The sequence below is a fragment of the Adelges cooleyi genome, unplaced genomic scaffold (genome assembly GCF_023614345.1).
Source record: "Adelges cooleyi isolate 19-005CV unplaced genomic scaffold, UGA_ACOO_1.1 ACOO_flye_CR_arks_rails_tigmint_CR_PRNA_9, whole genome shotgun sequence".
Taxonomy (NCBI): Eukaryota; Metazoa; Arthropoda; class Insecta; order Hemiptera; family Adelgidae; genus Adelges; species Adelges cooleyi.
The window spans coordinates 13344947-13371963 of NW_026096579.1; the positions used below are offsets into that span (position 1 = coordinate 13344947).

A 27017-nucleotide genomic window follows, 5' to 3' on the forward strand; every position below is an offset into this window, starting at 1 on the left:
ATAGGCGAACAATGGAAATAACACATAAAAAAAAATTAAAGCATCTATAATAACCAAAATGATTCAAATTCGAAGCGAGTAGTATAATAATGTACTTATATTATGTATTTTCGGCTCTATAATTTGGCCCTACTGCATTTGGTTTAAACCAATCAAAAATCGTTTTTTTGAAAATCTATTATTTTGCTACGGAGTACACCATCTGGTTTTCTTTAATCTGTGGTAATATTATCTCTAACGGCAATATTATTATTTATCACTAATTAAGCGTATCGATTAGTTCAATAACGACAAATAACGGTAGACTCGATTTAGCGCCATGATGATGTCTGATAAAATATGTACTTCAAGTTGTATTCCGTTAACGTCAAAATTATAGTCGCCGTGGGGTAAGATACTACTTGGGTCTGGATTAAAAAAATACCTACCAAATGGGGTCGAAACGGGGTGAACGAGGCAAGCCGGTTAAATCTTATTATAAAAACCATCGCTAACGATCGAAGTTTTGTTTTAATAACAAGTTCCGGTAATGACAGTAAAATTATCCTCGCTCTTCCCGTCTCTCTTACTTTTATACGGGCAAATGACTTTTTTTTGCTTGCGAACCAACCCTAAAATACAAGTCGTAAAAGTAGTAAATAGGGCCTTTGTCGGTGATGGAAAGTTTTTTTAAAAACAAAAACTACATTTCATTCAATTTGAATATACCAACCGGAAAAATTGTTTTGCGTTTTTCGGATCGACTTGATAATATGAAAACGAAACATTTTGATCAATAACTAACACAATTTTCGACCGAGTTCTCTTTTGATATATTTCGTCCGGTATTCCCGCCCCAGCCGGCCATTGAATTGTATTCATCTGATGGAAAAGCTTTTTACGGAAACGCCGAGTCGAACACGAAGCTACTAATTCGGTTGCTGATCGTTTAAAATGTATTTTTTTTTTTTAAGGTACTCTCCTTTACTATTGTTCTTGCCACCGTAGACTTTTAGATTAACTGTGGTCCTGACGTTTGAGTGAACGTAGGGGACAACAATATATCCTTTACTGTCGTCAATAGATTGCACCCGCTATTGTACTCGGTATCTTTGCCTATTTTTTTCCCTGACCTTTCCTATCCCTCCGGTCTCGTCCACCACCGCCTTCGAAGGATTACCATCAATAACGAGACTCGGTTAGACGGAAAATGTCTATAAGTTTCTTCTTATATATATCCACAAAACTAAATCTGCTGCAGTGGGTCTGCGAATGATTGTTTACCGTCGGCGGTCACCGGTGAGTAATGGTTTTTTAACGCGGTCCTTTGCTGCCGGCACAACTCGGCCCTGAGTGCGGACAGGGAAATAAAGGAAACGGTAAAAATTATACTTAAACCCCGATTAATGAACTCGACTTTCAGGTCAGCAACGCGTGTACCATTAATACTATAGTGTCCGAGCGTGTACAAACAAAAACCACATTACTTATCGACAAAACGTCGTTCCAGTTGTTTGATAATATGTCCATGTTGTTGTTGTCGGCAATTGAAACTTACATCCAATTTTAAACTTACATTTTTGTTTTATACGGAGGATTTATACCAATGATTATAATATTATTATATTCTCTGCTACTAAATGTAGGTAGAAATTAAATTTATCTATTCTCGTGGAATTTGCCCACTTTCGTACGTGCCCAATAGTAATTATTATTCTTTTGAATATTATTTCAAACTAGTCGACTTGAATAGAAATTATGTGAACTCACTTTACGCTACAGTCTCGATATTTGAATTTAATATTATGATGCGTCATCAGAGAAGGGCAAAACATCTGGTCCGGGGCTCTCTTCTCTGCAAATCTATTATAATATGACTTGATGATTTCGATGTCGTCTTGGTTGCATTGCCAGTTGCCACCAGCTCCTTACCAGCGTTATTGTGGTAAACTTTGACGTACCGCACACCCTTCACGCCATCTCCGTTGTTACATTCATCAGAGCCCACATTGTTCGCACTGCATTCGGTAGCGAACCGTAGTAAATTGGATTTAATTTCGCCGGAATCGCTCTTTCCTCATGTTGCGACTACCGCACTATACTCTGTCTCATGTCTACAGTCTTGTTCTTGGTCCATGACGATAATCTTTATCACATGTCGCGCAAATAAGTGGGGAAACGGTGCATTAATACTCGTGTAATGGCGCCGTATTGACTATATTCCCCTATTCAACCCGTCGTTCTACTCCTGCGGATAAATTATTATAGGAACCGGACAAGTTATGATAATTTATCGGTTAGTTTCCGATTATTCAGTGGTCGGATGAATTAATTATTGTCAACCGTTCATCTCAATTCAGCGCTAAGTCGAATGCGCTCTAACCGCTGTGTCTCTCTCCAAACCCGTTTCCCCGTAAAAACACCCCGGTCAGACATTTCACTGCCGTTATATTATTAATTATCGACCCGAATTGTATTCATGAGATTAATATATTTCATCCTCTTCTAGTGTAAGATGTTATAGTTACATTCGTAATTTTGCTTACCCCGACAAATTATAATGTACTTTCATGTTATGTACTTTGTGCATGCTACAGACATTTTTTCTTATAATATGTTTTTATTTATGAATAAATAGAAAAAATATTGAAAAACCCTAAAAAATAATAAAACGTGATCTAAATGTTTTTTTTTTTTTTGGAAATAAAACTAAAAACCCGTTATATTATTCATACGCGATGCACTGCGGGAATTCTAGACAGTAGTTGCAATATCGTTGTAATGTCATTGAATCCGACTAAAATAATTAAAATTATTTCTCTGCAAGTGGAAGAAGCCGCTGCTGTATAATTTTCTAGTGATTTTTGTCTATAGTTACTACTATCCAAGCTCGAGTTTTTTATACTTTTTTCAAACATTAAAATCAATAGAAGGAAAACGTTTTTATGATAGTAGTCATACAGTCTGCGTGCTTTTATTTCTAATAATTTCAATGAAAAAAACTTACAATTTCAGTAAACCCTCTCGAGAATTGTCGTATTTGGAAGCATATTGAAATTATTGTCGCTGGTAAGCTTTTATCTCATCTTCAAGACGATGTACATCATTACAAAATGGCACAACATGGTTCTGAAAAGATAACTAGAGTTTAATGAAACGCTTGAACGACCAATGAAAATAACACCTACGATAAATTAACACAACAGATGTTATTTAAGGATAAAAAATATGTATTTAATTTTAATGATAACCATGTTATAAACCTAAAATAATTTTGTTCGTTTTCATATTATATAACAGTCACAGATCAACATAGGTATACCCTGGAAAATGATTCGTTTGGTTTCTGGCGTTACGACAATCAACGACTTCTACTTGACATGACACAATCTTAGAGTTATCGGATGTGTTTTTTATAGGCATTTGGATAATTTTCGCGATAAAGATTTTTGTTTTCTATTAGCATAACACGTCCAGGTGCCGACGGTAAATCGTGCGTAAGTGTAAAACACTGTGAACGAGCTCTTTTACACGGGCCGAGCACTGTTATCGACCTGAGGTTATCGGGTTTTGGCCCATTTGCCAGTAAAGGGGATGCACGATATTCAGTCGTTAAACCCAACATCAATTTCCGCTGCTAGTAGCGCGTTTTAAATCATGTTCGCCGAAAACGGTACTACAACATTTAGGTATGCGTATCCAATAAATAAAACTATAAATTATATTATATTATGTATATTACACCTAACCTAACCTGGACATGTCGTACACAGTGGCCGGGAAGCGACACTGCCGTTCGGTCAGGTAGGCTAGTTTCCTGAAATAACCGCTACCCGTGGTACTTACTATAATAATATATATTATATAGTTAAGGACAGGTGGAACCCCGTAAAAAAATGAAATATAACGCCCTTAGAAATATCGTCACACTATTGGCCATATTATGTTTGTATAAATAGTAAAAAAAAAATTGTTTAACTATACACGAGTTTTAAGATATTAGCAATAATGCAAAACAATTGTTTGAAAAAGTATTAAAAATAAACTTAATAGCTATTGTTAGAAATAATACATTAAAATTAAAGAAAAAAGTGTCGGTCAATATATTGTAAATTGTGAGTATATATTGTAACTATTGTATTTAAATTTATCCGTTTGTATGTTAATCGTTTTTATTACAAAACACAAAGTATTTTTAATTATTATTAAAATGACTCGCATATAATTAATTTTAATTTTAATAATAATTATTTATACTTACCTATAACATGTTATTCGTTGGCCGAGATCAGGGGGAGCTTGGGATACTAAAAACCTTAAAACTTAAAATTAGGGCTTTTCAAATTCCTACATTTATTTTTTAGTGAGTGATCTATTGAAATAAAAATAAATGTAACACTAATTTTAATATTGAAGGTTTTTAGAATCCCAAGCCGTCCTTTGATCTCCGCCAATGATGATATTTATATTTAATAATTATTATTTTATTTTGTCTTGCCTTTTTTGCAACGATCAAAATTTGTATGGTTTAAATAATTATAAAGAATTTTCCAAAAATATTATAGATATTATATTTTGTTAGATGGACTTTATATGTATTTGCATTCAAATTTCTTTTCAACATTTCCTAAAAAAATTTTTGCACAGGGAAAATTGAAATCAGGGATTCAAACCGTCACCCAGTGGACTGACAAAAATATTCCATCCACTCTGTTGTGCTCGGTGCACCTGTGGCTGAGTTTCTTATGTATCAATAAAATATACACATATAAAATTGAATCGAATCATACCATACACAATAGTTGATAAAAAAAAATGTTTAATTGTTAAAACATCTATCATAGCGTAGACCATAAATTATAACAAAAATATTACCAAAAGCCGCTGGATATAAAAAGATATAAACTATCAATGATTTAAATAAATTATTGTATCAGTATAAAAAATTCTATTTTTTTTGGTACTTATATAGTAATTTTAAAACATAAAAAATAAATTAAAATACAATTTATTTGAATGTAAAAATATAAATGGAAGTCGGGCCACGATATGAATGAAGATTTTAAGGGAGGAACAACGGAGGAGGATGTTAGAACTGTCTTGCGATTAGGTCGATCTGTTTTTCATCCCTGGAGAAATCTGCTGTTGTAATTTCACTATTTTCCTCTGGTGCGGGGCAACGCGACACTACTTCTTCAATGGAAAAAATCATAAGAAAAATAATACAAAAAGTTGCAAGTATATATAAGAAAATTAACTTAAGACGTGTATTCGTAAAAAAAATGTGTGTTTTCATTGGAAGACTTTACCAATAAAATGCACCTATATATTAACCAATTTCACTTTTCATTACACTATTCTATATTTATTTAAAATAATTAATTCTTATTCTTGTATTGCATAAATTGTTCTATCAGCCTTATGCTAATTTTATATATATATTTAAAAAAAAAAATCCTCGGGTACGGGTAGACATATTTGCATTTTGAAATAACAATGGCGAAACAGGATTGCTTACTATAGTTGAATTGTATAGTTCACAGTGTACACTGTAATAGATGTATGCGGTATATACGTTAATTTGTATATTGTTTGTACAATATGCGTATCAACTAATGGCAGCTAACGCGGGTAAGCAATTTGCTTGATTAAATGCAAACTAGCATCACCGGAAGTAATAACATAAGGTCTTGCCGTCAAAGTGCTTTTTAGTCGTAACGTTTGTACAACGACAGTCAAAAATGTTTGCTGAAAACCTAAACCGCATTTCAATACAGTTTCCATATCACTATTTGAACATTCACGTTAGTTTACTGTTTGCGAGTTCTGGTTTTGCAAGTTGAAAAAAAATAACAAGCAATGGCCAATAACAATAATCACAATAGTAGTATCATGGATAATAATTGTCATTGAGTTTTTACGGCGATGAGTTTTGCATTGTTATTTGGTTGTTTGTAAACGACCACTGCTTCGTTTATATTTTGATTTATTTCAATTCTATACAGAAACCGAATTACACAAAATATACGAGACGTCGGGATAATATTCGTGTGCTGGACACGTTGAATTGGACTCGGGTGAATTATATTAGTTTTGAATAATATTTTAAGTAGGTGTATATCGTCGTCTGTAAAACGGTTAATATGTCTTATCAATTGTTGGCCGTCGCGGTACCGAGTCGCCTTGCAGGAATAAAAATGTTTGATATTTGCTCGGCGTACACGGATTTAACGAATAACGCGACATTATTAGGTAGGTATTGTCACGAGCAGCGCACGCGATATTGTTATTTAACGACAAACAAGAGTTTATTGGCTTAGCGCCGACGAATAAATTGCCCTCTCTCATTAATATTGCTGTGCAAACGCCATTATATTCCGGCAAAATTGTTTGTTGTCAACAAGCTCTCGTCCAACATTGTTTACGTACCAGTTAACTGCATTAAGCCTTTGCCTCGAACACGTCATGCGCTCAAGTTGTGTGCTGTCTCGCCGGAATTATAACCGTTTTCGTTTGAAATCAGCCATTCAATAGGGCCAAAGGACATAATATTATGTTTGACAACTCAAAATATACAATGGGTTGATTTCAAGACACTTTATACCTATCTCATGTCGAATCGAATGTAAAACGTTCACAAACCGTTTGTGAGATATCATTTTTTTTTCATACATAATATTATGTCAGCTCGTTTTTTGACCGACGCAGTAAACAACAACTTACTGCAGAGCTGTCAACGTCTTCGAGGACAGTTATTTCACAGTCGGTGGATGATCTCTTCGCGTGGCTCCGGTCTCAGTTAATTTTCCGAAAAAAAAAAAAAATACGCCCCGAGGGTGTTTGCGATGATTGCAGTTTAATTATATTTATTTCTCAGACGTTTCAGTTATATATTTTGTTGAAAACTGAGTGCCATACCCTGTATAGGTAATAAGTAGAGCTCGGTTGTTAATGACCATAAAATATGCATTTTTAAAATGTCAAAATATATGCAATTCTATATGCCTTTATTGAAATCAGCTAAACATTTTTAGCCGGGTTTTCAAATAGCCGACATGACATTAATATAAACATTATTTCACATTGTTTAAGACGATTAAAGATAACAATAAAATGGAACATTCGTAATATTTATAAGTCTTAGGCCCGTTTCACACATCACGGTTCCCCGTGACGGTTTACATGTATAGACATATACACACGGTTGTCTATACATTTATCACGGGGAACCGTGATGTGTGAAACGGGCTTTACAACTATGCTACTAAATCTAGCGATAATCATTATGGGCAAGTATATGGCAATATAACTTTGCTAATTTTAAACCTAGTAATTTGTGAATCGAATTTATACATAGTATATTTGGGTATAATTGTGGTTTCACTAAAAAAAAAAAATTTTGCAGTCATCAACGTCCGAGCTATAGACTAATAAATAACGGTCTGAAAGCAACAGTTTTGGGAATTTCATATTTTATTTATTCTACTCCATTATCGCGCTGCAGCCCCAAAATATTTAATCGCGTGTAATTACCCAGTGGACGTTCGCCGAATCCGCCCTGTTGTCGATTTCACGGTCCGACGACAGTTATATTGTTTTCCGCCGCACGATCATATTAATATAATCATTATTTTTTTTAAATTATATTTTATAAATACTTTTTTTTTAACGATCACGAGTTCCCTCCGCCCCCTCCGCTGTACACGGTAGACTGTAGGGAAATTATTATTCTGAAAATTCGTTCATCCGCCGTTCGATTCGGTACCCGTCGGACCGTTAAACCGATAATTGTTGTGCGACACACAAAAAAATAAAGTTCGCCCAAAAGTTTGGTCGTCGTTTGAATTTAATAACCGTGTTACATGGAATTCAAAAGGCGTGCGGTGTGAATAAATGACGGCACACAAAACGATATTCGGAAAGTTTTTTGCAGATATAAAGTTTTTATACTTAATGCACACATCATATTATTACACACGTCTTATGTGCGCACTTTTTTTAATACCACCTGTATTACATATTGTGTCCGAGGTAACCCGAATTTTCAACCGCGAGACGTACAAGTTTTGTTTTCTAGGTAAAATAATATATCATTATATGCATAATGATTTTCAGACAAATCAAATGTCTGTAAAAATAATGATAATACATTTTGGTTGACGAGGAATTCTTATTCGAACAACTCGGATTTTTGCAATCTAATTATTATTGCACATGTGTGATTGGGATATCCGAATTTCAGTAAACCGGATTTAACGTATTGACCGGAAATGGTTTTCTATCCAAGTAAAGTAATGAAATTTATATATTTTTTAATAAACAGTATAATGTTATACACATTATACTTACCTCGATGCTCCCATGTATGAATGACGTAGGCCTTGTAATTGTTTAAAATTACCTAATGTAAACACACTAAGACACTTGGATTTCATTAACCAAGTTCACGTGTAGTCGTTTAAATTATTTTGATGCACAAATTGCCAAATATAGTTTGCAATATTTTGATAAGAGAAAATACCCATTAATTGTAACAAAGGGTTTGTTATTGTTGTATTTTCAGGTTGCTTTGTCGACTGATTTCATTAAGGTAACAACCATGATTCAATTGTATAATAAATATCAAATTCACAGACCGCCTGTGCCATCGCTAATTGCATTGTGTAACGTATAATGTTGTTGTCATTTTCGACTAATTTCCAGCAAAAAACGCTGTTCAGTTCAAACTTCTACCAAAGTTGTATAGATGGCACACATAATAATATATAGCCATTACATTTTTTCTTATACATTGTAGCTGGGAAAAACATGAAACTATTATATTCATTAAAAAAAAAAAACCAGAGGTACATTATTGCCCATAATTGACAACTATGCAATCACAAAACAGTATCATACATACTCGTCTACCGCAGTTCGGAAAGGCTGTACGACTTCATGTTTCAATTTCATTTAAACTACTGTAAATGATTTTGTTCGGGCCATCCCTGATCTGCCAGTTCATTATTACATGCTCTTATAAGTGTGGTTCGTAGTAACTTATATCATGGAAGTCTTCCAAGTACCTACCATGTACTCCTGCTTCCCCCATTTCGATATCACGTTTAATGTAGGTATTATAATAATATTAAAGACACTGAAAGTTTTCTCATTAAACATGCAGCTTCTTTCTCATTTGTTTATTTCACACGAAGCCCAAAAGGAACAAAACATTACAAAGTAAATAATATAGTGTACATCGTGTAAAACATATATGTACTTAAATACTCATTATAAGGCTACTATGTATTTATAACGTTTCCTCGGTATTTAAGTTTAATATTTGAAATTTATTTTCAGTTGTTCGTGTTTAAATTATGCGGTGAATCATTTGTATTGTACGCATATTAATTTTTAGATTTAATCAACGCTAGCTAAAAAGTTCTCCATAGAAATTTACAATGGTGTAGAAGACATTTTGTCGGCCTCGTCTTGATATGAAAAATAATTTTAAAAGTGTGTTTTATCCCGTTTATTTACATTTAGCGGTAAATTAGTTATGACTTTTGAATTTTCATTCCTTATTCGATACTGATTTGATGTTTTCTACTTTTAAAAAATTTTGAAGTTTATCCAAAAATGTATAAGCTACACGTGGGAATTGCGTTAGATGCAATTATATGGTGTTATAAAAATTGTATAATTTGTTTTTTAAAAATCTGTCGAATTACTACATAATCTATAATGTAGGTTTTATATAAAAAAATAAATAAATAGTGCTCAAATATATGGCTTGAAAATTATTTTATAAAACTTCTATAAAAATTAAGTTTTTAATAATATATTAAATTAAGAAGAATAGCTGCGGAAAATTAGCTGGGTTACATTGTAACGGAATAAGAATCTGTGAAATTTTAATTAACTTAATAAAAACACTATACATTGCTGTTAAAATTTCTGGAATTTTCAAATTTATTTCTTTTTATTTTAAAAGTAAAATATATGTGCTTATATATTATGTTTTATGGCGACCCTCGAAAATACAGCAAATTAAAAATACTTTGCATAATATAGTTTTATATTCTAAATTCCTTTTAAATAAAAAATACCATCACAAGGTTAATGGTCGTTACACAATTTATGAGTACCAAAAATCCGAACACCTTATTCAAAAGATACATTAGGTATACTCAACTATCAAATAAGTATATTTATTCTAGTCCCGTTTTTAAGTTTTTGTTATACTAAGGGAACCTATCTTATTTTATTTGTTTTGTATTCCATACTTTTATAGTATGAAATTAAAAAAAAGTTCAACTATTTCAATATACCGAAGATCATTTTTTTTAGCACTTTAAGATTTTTCTCGTTGAACTTAACGCCTTTAGTTATTGCTTACGATCCCATTAACCCAGGACTAAGTACCTACTTTTCTGCCATGTACAAGATAAGAGCACGTGGGTTAATTATTCGCAGAAACCTTTTTTTTTTACTTAACGATATCGCTCTTATATTTTCCAGTTGAAATGCGCATTATGAAGAGTACGCGAGGCTGTTAAATAGAGTTTTATTATCATTTAAAATTAAATAATAAGGGGAGAACAACTATCGTGTAGAACACTCTAAAAATTTTCAATGACTTACAAAATGCGCATTTAAAACAAATTGAATAGGAGTTTGTCCCATTCTTACATTCAAGCGCTGGATATAATTTTCTATTAACCATTTCATTGAAGAAATACACTTAGAATGTGATTTAATAATTTTTGATTATTTATATATATATATATATATATATATATATATATGTATACACATAATATTTATTTTTTGTTTTATTATTTAAGAGTAAACTCGATAAAACAAGATAGAATACAAATTTTTCAACTTTATAGTTTAATAAATTCAAAAGCTATAATTATGTAGTAAAAATGTATATTACACACATTTCATCTGGATCTATTATTAAAAATAGTCATTTTTGTTTTTAATCCATTTTTTATTTAACAAACTCATATAATGATGATAATCTGAACACAATTTAAGTTTAGGGCTTTTGTTTTCTAACATATTATAAAAATAAACTGGGCGAAATGAATTCAATAGTTATTATTTCCTTGTAATCGTATTCGGTTATTGCCTCATAAAACTACATACTCAAAATGTATAATATATATTATACAACAACAAATTTAATGTCTATGAAACGTTTCATATTTGTCCATAACAGTTATGCAAAACGTCTTAAGTTTCAATAAACAGATAAATATGTTGTGAAAAGTAATTATTTTATGTGTATATAGATTGTACCGTTCATGTTGAATAATTTGGATTTGTTCTATTGACTTCTGAAATAAAAATAAAAATACAGTTATCATTTTCTTTACCTAATATGTATAGCATATTATGAGCAGTTAAATAATTCAATAATTATGTGAGTTTAAGGTACAGAAAAGACGTGTTCGTTGATACTTGATCATTAAAAAATGTAGACGTTTTAATAATTTTTCTTTGTATTTTCCTTTAATTTCTAAAGAGACCAGAAGAAATGTTGAAGGGTAAAAAGCAACCCTATTGTGAAACAGATGTATCATATATATATTATTATCCTGAGCAGAACAATAGGGGAAAAGATATTATTTTCTATGGTTTCATAAGGAAACCAAGTGTTATCTAACAAACGCAAGGCACATTAATGATTTAAAAAGTTTAAACAAACTTCTTGACTTTAATATATTGTCTTATATTTCTTCCACCAGCCTAGAGTGTGTATATTTTAATGTATTCACTCAGTTTTGACAAACATTGTTGTTAACCTTATCATTCTGCCAGTTCAACGCTCAACGGAACTTGGCCAAATAGAGCATAATATTCATTTTTTAATTAAAAAAATAAAATAACACAAAAACCTAATAAATCATAATAATTATTTATTAAATTATACCTAAATCGACTTTTATTATTTTTGTTTATGTTATCTCGGTGGTAAACGGTCGAGTTTTTTTCAACATCTGTTTCGCGTCACAGCTGTAAACCGTCTGTTCAATCAAAAAATGCTAATGACTTGACTGTACCACATTTCACTGCGTACCAGGTTCGCATACACACGGACTTGATAGAAAATAACATAAAAACAAAATATGAAATTACACTTTATACATGATATAATATCTTTATTGTATGCACATAAAAAAGTTGCGAAACTAAATGCCAAAATTTTATATTATTTCATATTGTAATATTTTTTTTACCATAGTCATTTTATCTGAATCAACGAGTATATACCTAGTTATAATAAAAAAAAGGACAACATAATGTTATGTATATCTTGCTAAAAGCTCCACATCAAGTCCTTACTCGTACACCAATGACGGGTAGGTATATATATAAAAAAAGGCGTTTTTTACCTATAAGAAATATTATGTACTTTTTATGTATTATTAAAATACCTGTATTGATCACATTTTTTAGTCGCGTCAGACAAAACTAATTGCTAAAAATTGCTTTGATATTAACGGCGGACAATTGAAAAATAATTAAATAAATGAAGCGTTATTAAAAATGTTAAAATTAAAATCATAATTAAACAGTAACGAATGAATTTCTAAAGAACGTTTTTCATTTTCATAATTGGACATAAAATTATACAAAAATGAGAGACATGCTCAATTTTGATTTGTTAATTCAAACAAGTTAAATCTCAGAATAAAAGTCAACTTGTTAGTTGGGAGGTTTTATTTTTTCGTATGATTGACATTGATTACAATAATTATTACTAAAAAAGTCAGTCGTTGATTTTAATTATGATTGACAAGATCAGATGCGGAATTAGTGTACCCAATGGTGTAAACATTAAAAGTTAAAATAAAACATGAACAACAGTGTAACAAAAAGAGCATGAAGGAGTATAAAATAACCCACAAAAATGTTGGTTAATAGTAATTTATCACGCTGTAACCGATGGCTTAGCATTTTGTGTGTAATAAACACAACAAACGTGTGTGAAGAAATGGTCGATTAATGTATACATTATTCATGAAGGCTTGTTAGAAGGTATGTCTCTTCACTATTTGACACGCAATGTTTTGACTCGTATTAAATAATTTTGTGACTGAATAAGGAAATTAACTCAAAGATCTCATCGAGAAACTTTCGACTACATTTATGATAGTATAATACTGATTGAACGAGAAGATAACTATTAACGCAAACAATAATGTCAAAACGAATGTGTGAAGTATTGTTAAGGGTAGTTATTTATAAAAGTGATCTCTGGTGTATAGTTATTGGAAATTTCAAAAGTTTGGAATTGTAGATAGAGTTAGAAAGCGAACAACCAATGATTTGTGAATAAAAAATATTGAATTGAAAAATGTTTAGTGTTAACTATCTCGATGTGTGTAAAATATTAAGACATTTTCTGATGTTATTGGTTGTTCATAGAAAAACAAATGTACAGTAAGAAAACAACATTTTAAAGTCTGCAAAACGTTTTTTTTCTATTAACCTGGAAAAGTACCACCTTTTATAGTTATATACTTATTAAATTGATAGTATAAAATTACAATAATTAAAATACTGTAGCCATTGTAGTATTGTCTTTAAAGAATAGCTGAATTTGATTTTTTAGGCATTCAAGTAGAGATATACTGTGCTGGTCTTTCCACAATATACTGATCGAGGTCGAGGTTAGGCCTATACTCGTTTTGATTATGCTTGATGTTACAAATTCATTAGGGCGTAAATGGAGTTGGGTATTTATCCGCCAACACTGATACTGCGGTCGCTAAAAGTACATCAGCGGAGGGGGAAGTTCTATATGGAAATTTATTATTTCATTACAACACCGTTTCTGGTTATGGCTTTCGGTTTTTTTTTCTGTTGCAAAGGTTAAAATTAAGTTACGGGGACGTGGCAGTGGTGGTGATGTTTTTTTTTTTCAACAAACCTACTGAGGAAAAAAAATAATTAACAGTAACACCACTGACGCTGGTAGAATCCTTAATTAATGTTCGTCCATCGCTGTTCTTATCTATGTAATGCTTAATTTAGGGTTCACCACTTATTCCTTTTTTTTTCACTGCATTAAACTAAAAATAAACCCTTTTTTTTAATAAATTCACGATAATAACGGCGAAATGGAGTATTTTTGTTTTTTTACTAAACCCATTTACATTTGTTCGCGTACATTATTTTGATATTAATCATAAAGTTTTTTTTTTGTAATAGTTATCTAAAAATGCGGGTTTTCCGAAAATAATTTTTGATGTTTTTATCCGAGCTTTGGTTTTTTTCATCCGAAAATATATTGTTTTTTTTATAACTATCCAATTATTTTTCAATGCGTTAGTAGTAAGTAGGTCAAGTGCAAGATTCTATAACATAATATAATGTGTATACAACATACATCGTACATTGTATACGCAGTCTCCTCATCAATCACAAACTTTGAAGAACCCATCTTTGGGTTCTTTGGTATCGAATTTATAAGAAGTTGAACGAAATTGACTTCTCTCCATATCATAACACAAAATTCAAATTATCCGAAAAATAACGAAGTCTTCACCCTGAACTATATAATTATAGTTCAGCGAAACCTCTTTGGTAGACACAAGCTGTTTTAGGACAAAATCTACAATAACGTCTATTATTCTCAACTAAACAACTAATAAGAATATACGTCGGCCTATAGTACATAAATGGGATCAGTATAGTCGTTTGTCCCGTGGTACGCTTTTATGTCTGTGATAGTAATCTAAAAGCAGACGCAATGAAAATGGAAATAAAATTGAACAGCTGTTGCGATATATATATATTTATTTATTTATATTTACAATAATAGTACGATGATGATTGAATAAGGCTGATTGACTTGTTCCGTGCACCGTCTTGTGAAGCTTTATGCTTTTACGACTAGGTTTTATCTACAATAATGTTACAAGGAGACAAAGTGAGAGAGAGAGAAATAATTCCTACATCTATTTGGATTTAGACTCATAGTGTACCGCATTGCCGCCGGCTTTATTGCTTTCATGTGCGAAGGTAACCTCGAGTACACTCCATTGTCCAATATTTGCATTTACATTGTATACGTTTATGTTGGTAAAAAAAAAAAAGTTTAGTATACAATTGTGCATTACCGTGCACATCAATTGGCCGCAAATTGATGTAAGTATAAAAAGAGATATTCTGCAACAGCGTGTTGGCTATTACCATAATATTATAATGCATATTAAGCTAAAACGGATAACTTCGCGTCGAATCTAATGAATGCCAATTTGGTTAGAAATTCGAAAAACGAAAAAACCTAACCCGTTTGTATCCGGCCTATATGCACAATATGTACAATTTAGATGGAACAAAAAATAAAAAGCGATACGGCTTTCCCGTGTGCGATTTGCCAGCGAGAGACGATCCGTGCGGATAATAAACAGTTTTTTCGACAATAGGCGGAAATCCAATACTAATAAATAAAATTGCGAACAACGGAGTAAAAAAAAAAAAAACGAAAAACCGAATAAAGTTACAAATAAACGTTTACGCGTAAATCAGCGCGACAGGTATATACACACGGACACGGTGAAATTGCACCTAGACCCTCACCTCGAACCCCAACCCCCCCCCCCCCACCATTCCGGTTATAACGTTTTTGGAATTTTGCGCGTGCGGCAATAACATAAATTTCGGCCGATCGTACCGTTGTAGATTATTGCTCTTGGGAATTCGGCGGTGGCGGCTGCCCAGAGTCAAAAACACACACCCTTTCCCTTGCCCTTAGGACGCCTATCCCGTGTCCCCGTGTACCGAACTCTGGCCGAAACACATGACCGTTATGCGTTGTGTGCGTCCAAAATCCGGCGGAGTTGTTTTTGCTATTGCTTCTTTAGATTTACATCTTTATACGTTTTGTTTTGGTTTGGTCTCCAAGAGCAGTCCAAAACTTTTTGCGTGCCCAAGGGTCCCTGCGCATAGCCTAAGGCGGCTCTGGAGAAGGTGCATGACCGTCGCGGCGGTTCTCAAAGTACACAACACTAATACAATATATGTATATATTATATTTTATACATATGATTTTGGAGAAAAACATTTTTGAGTTGTTACGCTGTAGAGGTGCTGCGACAAAGGATTGTATCGTCGACCCGAGGGACAGTGAGACCGTGCGCGGTATAAGTTTTATGGTCGTCTTCGTTGTCCTTATCCAGTTATGCACAGTTAGGTACCCTACCCCCTCCTCTTCCAGTCAGCCTATATGCAAATACGTATATATATATGTATTGTAATAATAATAATATATGCAAATAATAAAACGATGTGTAATGCCTGTGTGTGGGCGCCAAGCTGTATACTACTAGTGTGCACGCCGTTATTACAATTCGTTGACGGGCAGGGCAGGGGAGGGGACAGGAGATGTAGGGGAGGCCAATAAAATGTTATATGACGTCCCGAAATGACTTTAGTGTTATAAAATCGCCAATGAATGCTGATGCGCCATGACGGACGTTGTCACAATCGTTTGAATATTATATTATTATTACACTCGGTTGTATTCGTCCGAACGGGTTTGTTCGAAAAAAAAAAAAATGAATTAAAACGGTAATTATAATATGGTACGATCAGCTCGAACATTGTAATTACACTTGTCGTTATTTATTATTATTATTTGTTGTATTCGCCATCGTTGTACACCAGCGATGACATACATACATTAAAACTCGTGTGGATTTCCTGACACAATGCTTTATGTTCGACGGTTTTGTACGAATATGATATTATATTGTAATTCGCGTTTGAGCGATTCGTTGTATTATGGCCAATATATTTCCCCTCAGAAAACGCAGATAAAAAAAATATATGATATTTAATCAGTTTTCTATTTAGTAAACTAATTAAACAATTTCTATTTAATCAACGATTTCGCCTTAAATCAGACACATCAAAAGACTATGGGGCGTTTCGAATTTCTGGGAAAGTCTGGCAATATAATTATTCGAATCAACAAAATAATTTACATTATTATATTCATAGCATAGATATTGGAGTTAATATTTTACTATAATCCAAAATATACATAATTACCATAAAGTCGATTGTTGACTGCGATAGTTATAGAAATTCATATATTCTATATCATTCGTTGACGCTATTAGTATCAGGATAAGACACTAATTTTTTTCTTAAAAAATATATAAAATATATCTTAGTTTTTATGTTTGTTTTCGTTATCTCACAATATTATAAAATTACTAAATATTTACCTTTTTTGAATTACTCAGAGCATTACAAAAACTTTTGAAACTCAAAATGGTAACGTAGAAATTTAATTAATTTGTTTAAAGTAAGAATCGGCTTTGCTTGACGACTGGTCGATATCCAGTTTTGCATAATTATTTATAAAGTCGATTAATGTTTAATATTTAGGATGGGACGAAAGGCGAAGTGCAGTATTATGTTTACCTGAAGTCTGCACTTATTACTCTATCGCACTCCACCACCCGTCTTTAATTTAAAAACTTTAAAAGTAATTCTTCATAACTGGTCGTTGAATCAAAATTTTCGAACAAAATTATTCTTAGTTTAAAAAGTTAATTGAATGTAATACGTCACCACTAAGTATCTGAAAGTTGATTGAGTTGTGGAAAACAATAAAAAAGATAAAAATTTGAATACTGTAAAAAAACATAAACTAAAGTGTCGTCAAATAGAAAAACTACAAAATTGCATTTATTTTAATCCTTTAAGGACTCATAACTTATTTTTACAGCGTGTCATTAAAACCGCGTTTTAAATGATAGCTGCGGTAGTTTTAATGCTAAAACAGTGGTACTAACACCAAAACTAGCAGAATTAAATTCCACAAAAAAAAAATACTAATCAATTTTTTAGATTTTTACTTTTATCCAACTTTTGAAGTCGATTTTTTATTTCTCTAAAAATCGACTTGTAGCCTAATTTGATAACGCTAATAAAGAAAATACCGGTATCAAGTGTCTCAAACGTTGAATCGGAAGACAAAACGAATGTCTTTCTGATTGATGAATCACCCTGTTTAATTACCCTGTTAGTGTATTGAACTGATTGGAAAACAAAACATTAAGAAACCTTCTCGGAAGAGGATGTAATAATGACACTAGATTGATATTAGGGTAAACAAATAGATGTTATTAAAAAATAACAGCTATAGATATAACAAAAATTGTAATTATTATGTCGGTAAAATAAAATTATAGTGCGAGGATGGCAGTTAATTAATTGTCAGTATGAAAAACAAACAATGTGTTGCTGCAGTAGATAATACCTATTCTAAAGGTTTAAACGTTCAAGTAGACTTATTTTCTAAGAAAACCGTCATAATGTAAAATAGTGAAAAAGTTGTTAAAATCAATAAAACTTATTATTATAAAATCTTTTCTAAATAGGTATTATGACGTTGGGATCGAATTTGTAGCATAAATGTTAGTTGGCAACAAATGGTTGTAAACCTAACCGTTTCAGTTTTTTTTAAATGTTATTTAATAAATGTTGATAAAACGTTTTGGGATTATATTATGTAATAAGGTGTTAAGGTAACTTTCCATTGTCGACACAATACTATTATGTTATACAATACAATACTAATTTAGAGTCAATGCAAAGAGATTTGCATTGACTCCCACGATATAGGTAGAGTAAAGCCATCTAAATAGCAAGGTTATTATTTTTTTTCGTTGCCCTCAAATTGGAAGGTTAAATTTTTGCGACGACCCTATTGTGTTTAGCAACATTTTTCACATTGTGTTTGTAAGTAGTGTACTTCTGTTTTGAATTGTGTACTTCAATTTTCGCATTATATTTATATGGTCAACAATAAATAAAAGTATAACAGCTAATTAGGCATTACAGAATAAATTTAGTCATCAAAAGCTTGAGGATACTTACTAGAAATTACTAAAAAATATTTATTACTAAAAATTAAGAGTAAAAAAAAAAATAAATCAATTGCGATACCCGTTTAATAATATGACATGCTAATTCATTTTATGTCATTTTTTAGATTAAATAAATGTTTTTTAAGGCAAAAAAATATATATTAATAACTAATTTGGCTTATAATCAAACTGTAAGACAGTTTTTAGTTTAACCACAGATCGATAGGTATTACACTTAAGTCTAATACAATATTACAAAATTGTAATCAGACCGTGATTTTATCCAACTATTCTTTATAAGGAATTAAAAGAAAACACTATGTATTGGATTAGATTTACAGTACAATAAGTAAAAACACCAATAAGCACTTTCAGAAATGTATGGAATACTTTTGCTAATAGCTTTTGGTAGAAATGTTCCAAGTATACTAAAATAATTCACATAAGTTAATAATCATTTATTTAATTACAAGATAAAAGATAGAAAATGTTAATACATCTATGAAGTAGTAATGCAAGCATTATTTGAAAATGTAACAATTTATCTAAATTACAATAAAATAATTAATTATCCAAATTAATACCAATAGATATTAAGATGCATAAATGTATGTTTTTTTTCTGTTGACTGGCCACTATTGTTAACTTTGTTTATACGAATTATTAACATAATATAGTCTACATAGAATTAATAAGAAACAAACAGATGTCTTTTTTTTTAAGTAGTTACACATTTTTGAAACAAAATCAGGCCGATCAACCACACAACAAAGTATAATATTTTTGTAATTATTTTAAATATACTACATAATTATATTGTTACTCATCGTGTAATACAATGTTATCAAAATAGATAATAACGTTTGCAAGGGTACAGAAATTTGAGCTCATGGCTATAAAACGATTGTACACTAACTAGGGTAACTGTGATATTTTTCGGTTGGCAGAACGCAATTGATTTACACACGCCGATCCTTTGTGTTATTAGTCCGAGATTAAACGAACCCGAAATGCCAGTCGCACGATATTTGCTGTTTATCGAAGCAGCAATATATTTAGCGGAAAGTACTGTTTTGGCCAAAAATAGGGGTACAGACGAATTCTTATTCTCCGATCGATAAGCTAGCACATTCATAAGAAAGTAAATCCCGCTATCCAGCCTTATGTCTATTTTTATAGCTTCAATGCGGTGCTGAAACGTTTGCCTTTACTATCTAGACAGTATAGATATTCAATATGGGTTGCCGACGCTTTGTTACCAATTATTTCCAATAGTCGTCGAGTCTTGTGCTCAGACACATGGTGTCACTACGTGATGACGTCAAGGGATGGATATTGTGATGTCGGGATTGGAGATGGGATGGTGGTATGAGGAATTCAACGATCTTCTGAATAGCTGTTAAGAAATAGAAAATAAGCTAAAATAACAAGACTGATAAGAGGTTTCTGCTAAAAACAAATTCATAGAAAAGGTTGAGTAATGCTATCAATTTTACTTGCCGCACAAGTCTCCACTTATCAAGGGCGTACACTAATTACTCAGTTTACTTGATTGTTTTGAAATATGCCATTTATTTGATTTTATATTTTTAATAACCTACACTATAAAGGAATGCCACAATGCTTAATGAAGAGTGTGCATTTTCATACAAGGTTATAGCCTTGTATATTCATATACCGCCTATATTTTAATACCAACTTCTAATTAGTATCTTATAATTAAATTATACAATTTAAAAAAAATAATAAACTTTTTTCATATTTTTAACTCTTCGCGTATTATTATAATTCATAAATATAGTTTTAACGACTTTATTAGCTTAGTAGTTTTTGTATAAATTAATTATATGCGCAATTATAACTATTAATTCTCGAACTACGACTAATATCATTTTTAAGGGTTTTCTTAGAGATTCTCCCCAGGTGAACATTATAACTTATAAAGAGTATTTTTAAACGAAAAACTTAATAAAAATAAACATATTAAATTGGTAAAATAATAATACTATTATAATAATACAATAATTAAAAAACTTATGTAATACAAATCTAAAATTCTAGTGATAAAAACAAATAAAATGTAAAAGAAAGTCCTTAAAAACTAAATACAATGTCATCATATATGTGTATCTTACGACCTATATAGACATTAGTTGTAGTTGTATGTATGTATTCCTGTTAGCTACTAAAACATTTCCAATTACCGTTTTAATTAGTTTAATTCGACGGTGCATTTATACCGCTAACCAAATTCCTTGTGAGAAGAAAACGACATTCGAATTCAAGCACATCACGGCAAAACTTTGTTAATGAATGTTTTTATGTCTTCCAACTCCTGCAAAAACAAAATAACTATTGTAGAACTCATTCAAAGCCGTTTCACGCCACGCATGTACCACATTTAAACGGGAATAGTTTTAATGTACATTGTACATGTTTATGAAACTACAATTTAATGAAATAATGCCTTGTAAATACCAATTGTGGTGTTATTAAAAATCGTTTATGTCACGGCAAAATAAACATGTAAGATATCTAGATTACGAAAGTTTCCTACACACACTTGCCCCAGTCATGGAAAATGTTACAACGATAAAATATTACCACTCTAATACTTCTATATCCAAGTCTATGGACGATTTTTTGTAGTACTATACAGCTGATCGTGCCTGTTAATTTAGTTAAATTTGTTGTGGGTTTTTAGTTTTACCTCTTTATTTGTGCAATGATTTAGACCTTGATAAATGATAAATTCGTGTTTGGTAACAAACGATTTCATTACTTCCGATGTTCTCCTTCCATACTGAAAATCTAAAACTGAATCATTAGTTCCATGACACTGTAAAATCGGTATATCTGTATTGTTCGTTGCTGCCTGAACAAAAAAAAATATTTTTACTGTACAATATGATGTATCCAGAATAATTATAACAAGACAAAGAGGTTAAATAAATTATAAAAAAAAAAAAACAGGCATACGTTGGGGAATTTGATATGAAGTGGTATCCAGGAAGACAACATCAGGATTCCTGCTAAGGGTTTGTGGTAAGTGAGTGCCGCATATACAGCCAAAGCTCCGCCTTGTGAAAAGCCTCCAATTAAGACCTTCTTGGATGAAATACATGAACTAGATAACTCTTTATCCAACAGAACGTGTACTAAGTCTACGGCTTGAAGGAAGCTTGATTCGTTTTCACCCATCTCTTTTAGGGCAGTCATATCAAACCATGATTTTGTCGCAAATCCCTTGTACATTGTCATAGAGATTTTATCCCTTAAAGAAAAGATGTATAGATTTATATTTATTTTGTTGTAAAATGTAAGTAACTTTAAAAATAACTGATTATTGGAATAACAATTTCTTCAAATAAATCACTAATAATTGCATTTGAATAATTTGATTCAAATATAATATATTACACACCCTTTGGTAAAAAAAAACACTCATAAAAACTTTTAAAAAATATAGAACGATTAAAATATGAATAAAAAATAAAATAAAAAGATTGTAAAATTTATAATATTGTATAATAAATGATACGTCATAGGGCTGTGTGTTTTATACTTACGCTGAAGGGCACACAATTTTTGTATGTGGTTTGCGCAATTTTGCTAAAGTACTTGTCCACATTTTCCTGTTTGAAAAATAAAAATGTAAATTAGTTATACGTTTCCAATGACATTGATTTATACAAAATGTATATGATATAATGGTGAAATTAAGGTATGATTTTTTTCCTTATACTAAATGAGTCAAGAAGCATTGTAGACTACACAAGAAACTGATTAAGGGGTGTGTCGTCTAAACAGCCGTTTTTTCAAGATTGTTTTTAAAGAAATGATAAAATAAACTAAAATGAAATAAATTACATTATTGAGTGGTCAATCAAAAGTATTTAATAAAACAAATTTATATAAAAAAGTGAAAAATAGTGGTGTTGCAGCTGCTTGAATCTGGCTCTCCCCTCCCTTAAGAGTGTACCTTTAGTGCGACAAATTGTAAATGATATATTTAAACTTGTATTTCCAATTTTTTATATGCAGTATTTGTATTAAACACCATCGAGATAAATATATAACACAAATATATATTTTTTTAAATTGTATGTATTTATTTTTATTTTTTATTAAGTCAAAACAAAGTCATAATATGTAATCACTATAAGTAAATTAGTAATAACAACGTTTTAAAACATCTTAGTTACCCTGATTCTCCTAGGCCGTGGAAAAATACAATCTGAAAAACAATAAATTACAGTATTAGATTAATCAAAAACAGATTAAGTTCTATTTCATGAATATTATAGGTTTAGACCAAATATATCTGATCAAATTTCAGTAGCAGATAAGGATTTAGACTAAGGATTAATGATGATATATAATCTGATAAAATTATAATCAATAAAAGTTTTTACTATTTAGTAACAAATAATAATACTGTCATTTTATAATAGTGTTTTTTTCTTACACCGTTTGAATTTATGTTAGATCAAATTTATTATTTTATATTTACTCGTTGTATCTGTTATATTGCAAAATTAAAAATTGATTAGATTATAGACTAATTGATTGAGAACGTATGTGTGTTTTGTATTGTCAGAGCCACCATTACATTAATTATGGTGGCCCGATTTCAGCATCTTATTTGATCACAAATTATATCCGGGATTTCCTGAGTTGCAAAATAATCTTTTTTTATTGTATAATTGTTGTGAAATAACACTCAAAATATTATATTATGATTGTTACGTCCAAATTTAGACGTTATAACTTAAATAATAATCAGATAATTTTTTTTTCAATAAATAACCTAGTCGTGTTGGAAAATGTAACACAAAAACTATTTTTATTTATATCTAACCTTCTTGCAATTTTAGAACTAAAGAGCTATTACATTTTTAAAAAAACTAATATGTACATTAAATAATATTGGAGTTTTTTTTACGCAAATGGTTAGAGAAAATATTATATTATTAAATATTAATGATAAACAACAGTGATCATCGATATTAGACTAAATTAAATAAATTTATATTGTTTTCTTTTTGTTCATTATTAAACTATGTTTTCAATTTACTCACCGTTGTTGAGTGTTTGACAGAAGGTGGTATTGTTTCTATTGTGTCTGAAAACATTATTGTACAGTATCTATAAAGTATAAGACTTCGGTTTTTAAAATTATTTATTTTAATAATCGCCTATAATATACTACTATAAAAACAGCTTGAAAAATAGCTTAGGTTCTTACACACATATAGTTGTTCGAGTATAAAACTACTATCGTTAGAGAGTTTTTTGGACTAATGTAAACAATTGCAATTCACACAATTATCAAGTACGCATTCATTAACGATATGTGAATTTATTTAATTAATGTAAATTTTCGGTTATTTCTCCAAGGATTAAATTAAAGCTGTTGAATAACACAATTACATTTTATATTTTATAAATAATTTTGTGCATGCGTTTACTCATTCGCTTCTTTAAAACTATGTAAACTATATGTATGAATAATAAATAATATAAACAAATTATAAATAGTGGTCAGTTAATGGCTATTTATACAAGATAAAAAAACACGTACTATTGTATCTTAATTTTCCTTCCGTGATAGTTTGGACAAGTAGGTAATCTAATGTAATTTAGATGAATTGTTACATTTTCATATAATGCTTGCATATTTTTTTGGCATTACTGTTAGTCAATATTGACTGTAAACAGGTACATAATAATATTATACAGGTGTTTCATGGATGTATTAAGATTTTCTATCTTTTATCTTTTAACTAAATAAATTATACATAGCTAACCAAATTCCTTGTGAGAAGAAACGACATTCGAATTCAAGCACATAATAGAAAAACTTTGTTAATGAATGTTTTTATGTCGTCCAACTCCTGCAAAAACAAAATAACAATTTGAACGGGAATAATTTGAATGTACATTGTACATGTTTATAAAACTAAAATTTAATGAAATAATGCCTTGCTAATTCCAATTGTGGTGGTATTAAAAAAAACATTTACTATATTATAGACACGACTAAATAAACATACAAGATCGTTAAGTTCCTAACAGTTTCATATACAAACTTGTCCCAGTCATGGAAGATGTTGAGACGATAAAATATTATCATTCTTATACTTATATTTCCAAGTTTGTGGGTAAATTTTCCTGCGTAGTATTATGCAACTGATTGTGCCTGTTTATTTAGTTAAATTATTTGTGGGTTTTTAGTTTTACCTCTTTATTTGTGCAATGATTTAGACCTTGATAAATGATAAATTCGAGTTTGGTAACAAACGATTTCATTACTTCCGATGTTCTCCTTCCATACTCAAAATCTACAACTAAATCATTAGTTCCATGACACTGTAAAATCGGTATATCTGTATTGTTCGTTGCTGCCTGAATAAAAAAAAATATTCCTACTGTACAAAATGATGTATCCAGAATAATTAAAAGAAGTTAAGGGGATTCGATACCGGCCGTTTTTTTTAGTCAAAACACATCATTTGTTGTGCATTGCACAGGCCGAACCAGTAACCTGATAAGTAATTTGAAAATAGATTTGAATTTGTCATGAAGTTAACATGAGATCCTAACAAGCACTTTTTTCAATTTGGAATTTTAACCCTTTACAAATTTGATTTCAAAATTTTAAATTTTATGAAATGTTCAAACGTTTTTTATTCATAGTAAGAAAAAGATATCAAAAAAGTACTTTGTAAGATCCCAAGTAAACTTCATAATAAAATAAAATCTGTTTTCAGATTACTAATCGGATCACTGGTTCGGCCTGTGCGATGGACAAAAAATGTACAATAGTTATATTAACTAAAATGGCCTTTACTCATAGACAAAGTGATTTAAATTAAAAATAATATTATATAGACATTTTATAGACTACTACCATGAAGCTTATACAAATTAACCGGTAAATTAATTGACATGGTCGAATTTTATTTAAGCCACTTTTTTCTTAAATATTGCTTGTGCAAAACTCCTTAAAAATGGTCGGTATCGAATCCCCTTAAATAAATGATAATTGAAAAAAAATACAACCATATGTCTGGGAATTTGAAATGAAGTGGTAACCAAGAAGACAACATCAGGATTCCTGCTAAGGGTTTGTGATAAGTGAGTGCCGCATATAAAGCCAAAGCACCGCCTTGTGAAAAGCTTCCAATTAAGACGATTTTAAGGTATTTATTCGTTTGAGTTATGTGCAAAATTTACTTAACTACGAATAATTAACAATTCAAACAATGAGTTTAATTAAAAAGTCCCATTTAAATTTTATATTTTTTTTTTGCACGTAATGAAAACGACAAAATGTTATGTAATGTGTGTGCAATGAAAAGAAAAATACATTTGCCCTTCACACAGTGACTGGCGAATTTGTGAATAACACACAAAGTCACATATGCACGTTACTACAGCTGTGATCTTAACGGGCCGTAAGTGGTGTCTTTGTTAGACGACTTAAACCCTTTAATTTTTTTATTTGTGTTTAGACTTCACTGAGCAAAATGTAGTTTTGAAAAGCGGAACCGCCGTATCTCCGGAAAAGTATATAAAGTTGATTTGACCCGTGAGCACTGGATCGGTGCCAATGGTTTTTCTATTCGGGGCCGGAATGTTGTGTTAAAAGTTTGTTCCGAACTATGGCAAAGTTTGCGCACTTTTTATTTAATCGTTATTTTCGTTACTTGAAATAATATCGCGTAAGTCTGTATTATATTCGCCAGCAAAGTCTATATAGGTAGCGAGTTAATCGCAAAGAAGTTACAATTTTCCGGTGTAAAGCACAAGTTGTCAGGATTTTATAAATGTTTCCATTAACCTTTACCCGCGCCGTTGAAAAAAATAACCGGTAATGTCCGTTTACGCCAAATATACTTCAAATTTAAAGTTTGGTTGACGACATTGAGTCTTTTAAATATGTTTACAGTCGATTCAAACGGACATAACCGTTTGTGTTCACTCATCTTTTTGATATCCAATTAATATTTGCCTTCGCAATGAGTTGACCGATTGCCACAGATTGCCATTGGTTTTGCATAACCGACAGTCGCTGAACTCTGAAGTTTTGAGCTTATGATAATGACAGTAAAACGGTTTTAATCCTTTTCCGCGAACGAGAGGGCGGAC

The 27017-nt window shown here is 31.0% G+C and overlaps 2 protein-coding genes across 2 annotated transcripts in view; one reads left to right on the plus strand and one right to left on the minus strand.

The window, feature by feature from the left end:
* LOC126846911 (protein O-mannosyl-transferase TMTC2-like) overlaps window positions 1–27017 on the plus strand; it is a 145788-nt gene that overhangs the window by 25513 nt on the left and 93258 nt on the right. The gene's annotated exons all lie outside the window — the stretch shown is intronic.
* Window positions 19728–24146, minus strand: LOC126846912 (acyl-protein thioesterase 1-like). The gene is made up of 6 exons (XM_050586774.1): window positions 23945–24146; window positions 23069–23100; window positions 22433–22498; window positions 21843–22137; window positions 21574–21738; window positions 19728–21198 (listed from the first exon to the last, which is right to left on the minus strand). Exons 1-6 carry the CDS (start codon window positions 23996–23998, stop codon window positions 21154–21156), a joined length of 657 nt encoding a protein of 218 aa, XP_050442731.1. The 5' UTR covers window positions 23999–24146; the 3' UTR covers window positions 19728–21153.

Bases quoted from the DNA above. Each gene is read 5' to 3' on its own strand.
- LOC126846912 (XM_050586774.1), bottom strand. From the start codon at position 23,998: ATGTTTTCAGACACAATAGAAACAATACCACCTTCTGTCAAACACTCA. The intron at 23,101-23,944 runs GTGAGTAAATTG...ATTGTTTTTCAG, and splicing joins CTGTCAAACACTCAACAACG to ATTGTATTTTTCCACGGCCT. The intron at 22,499-23,068 runs GTAACTAAGATG...TTTTTCAAACAG, and splicing joins CACGGCCTAGGAGAATCAGG to GAAAATGTGGACAAGTACTT.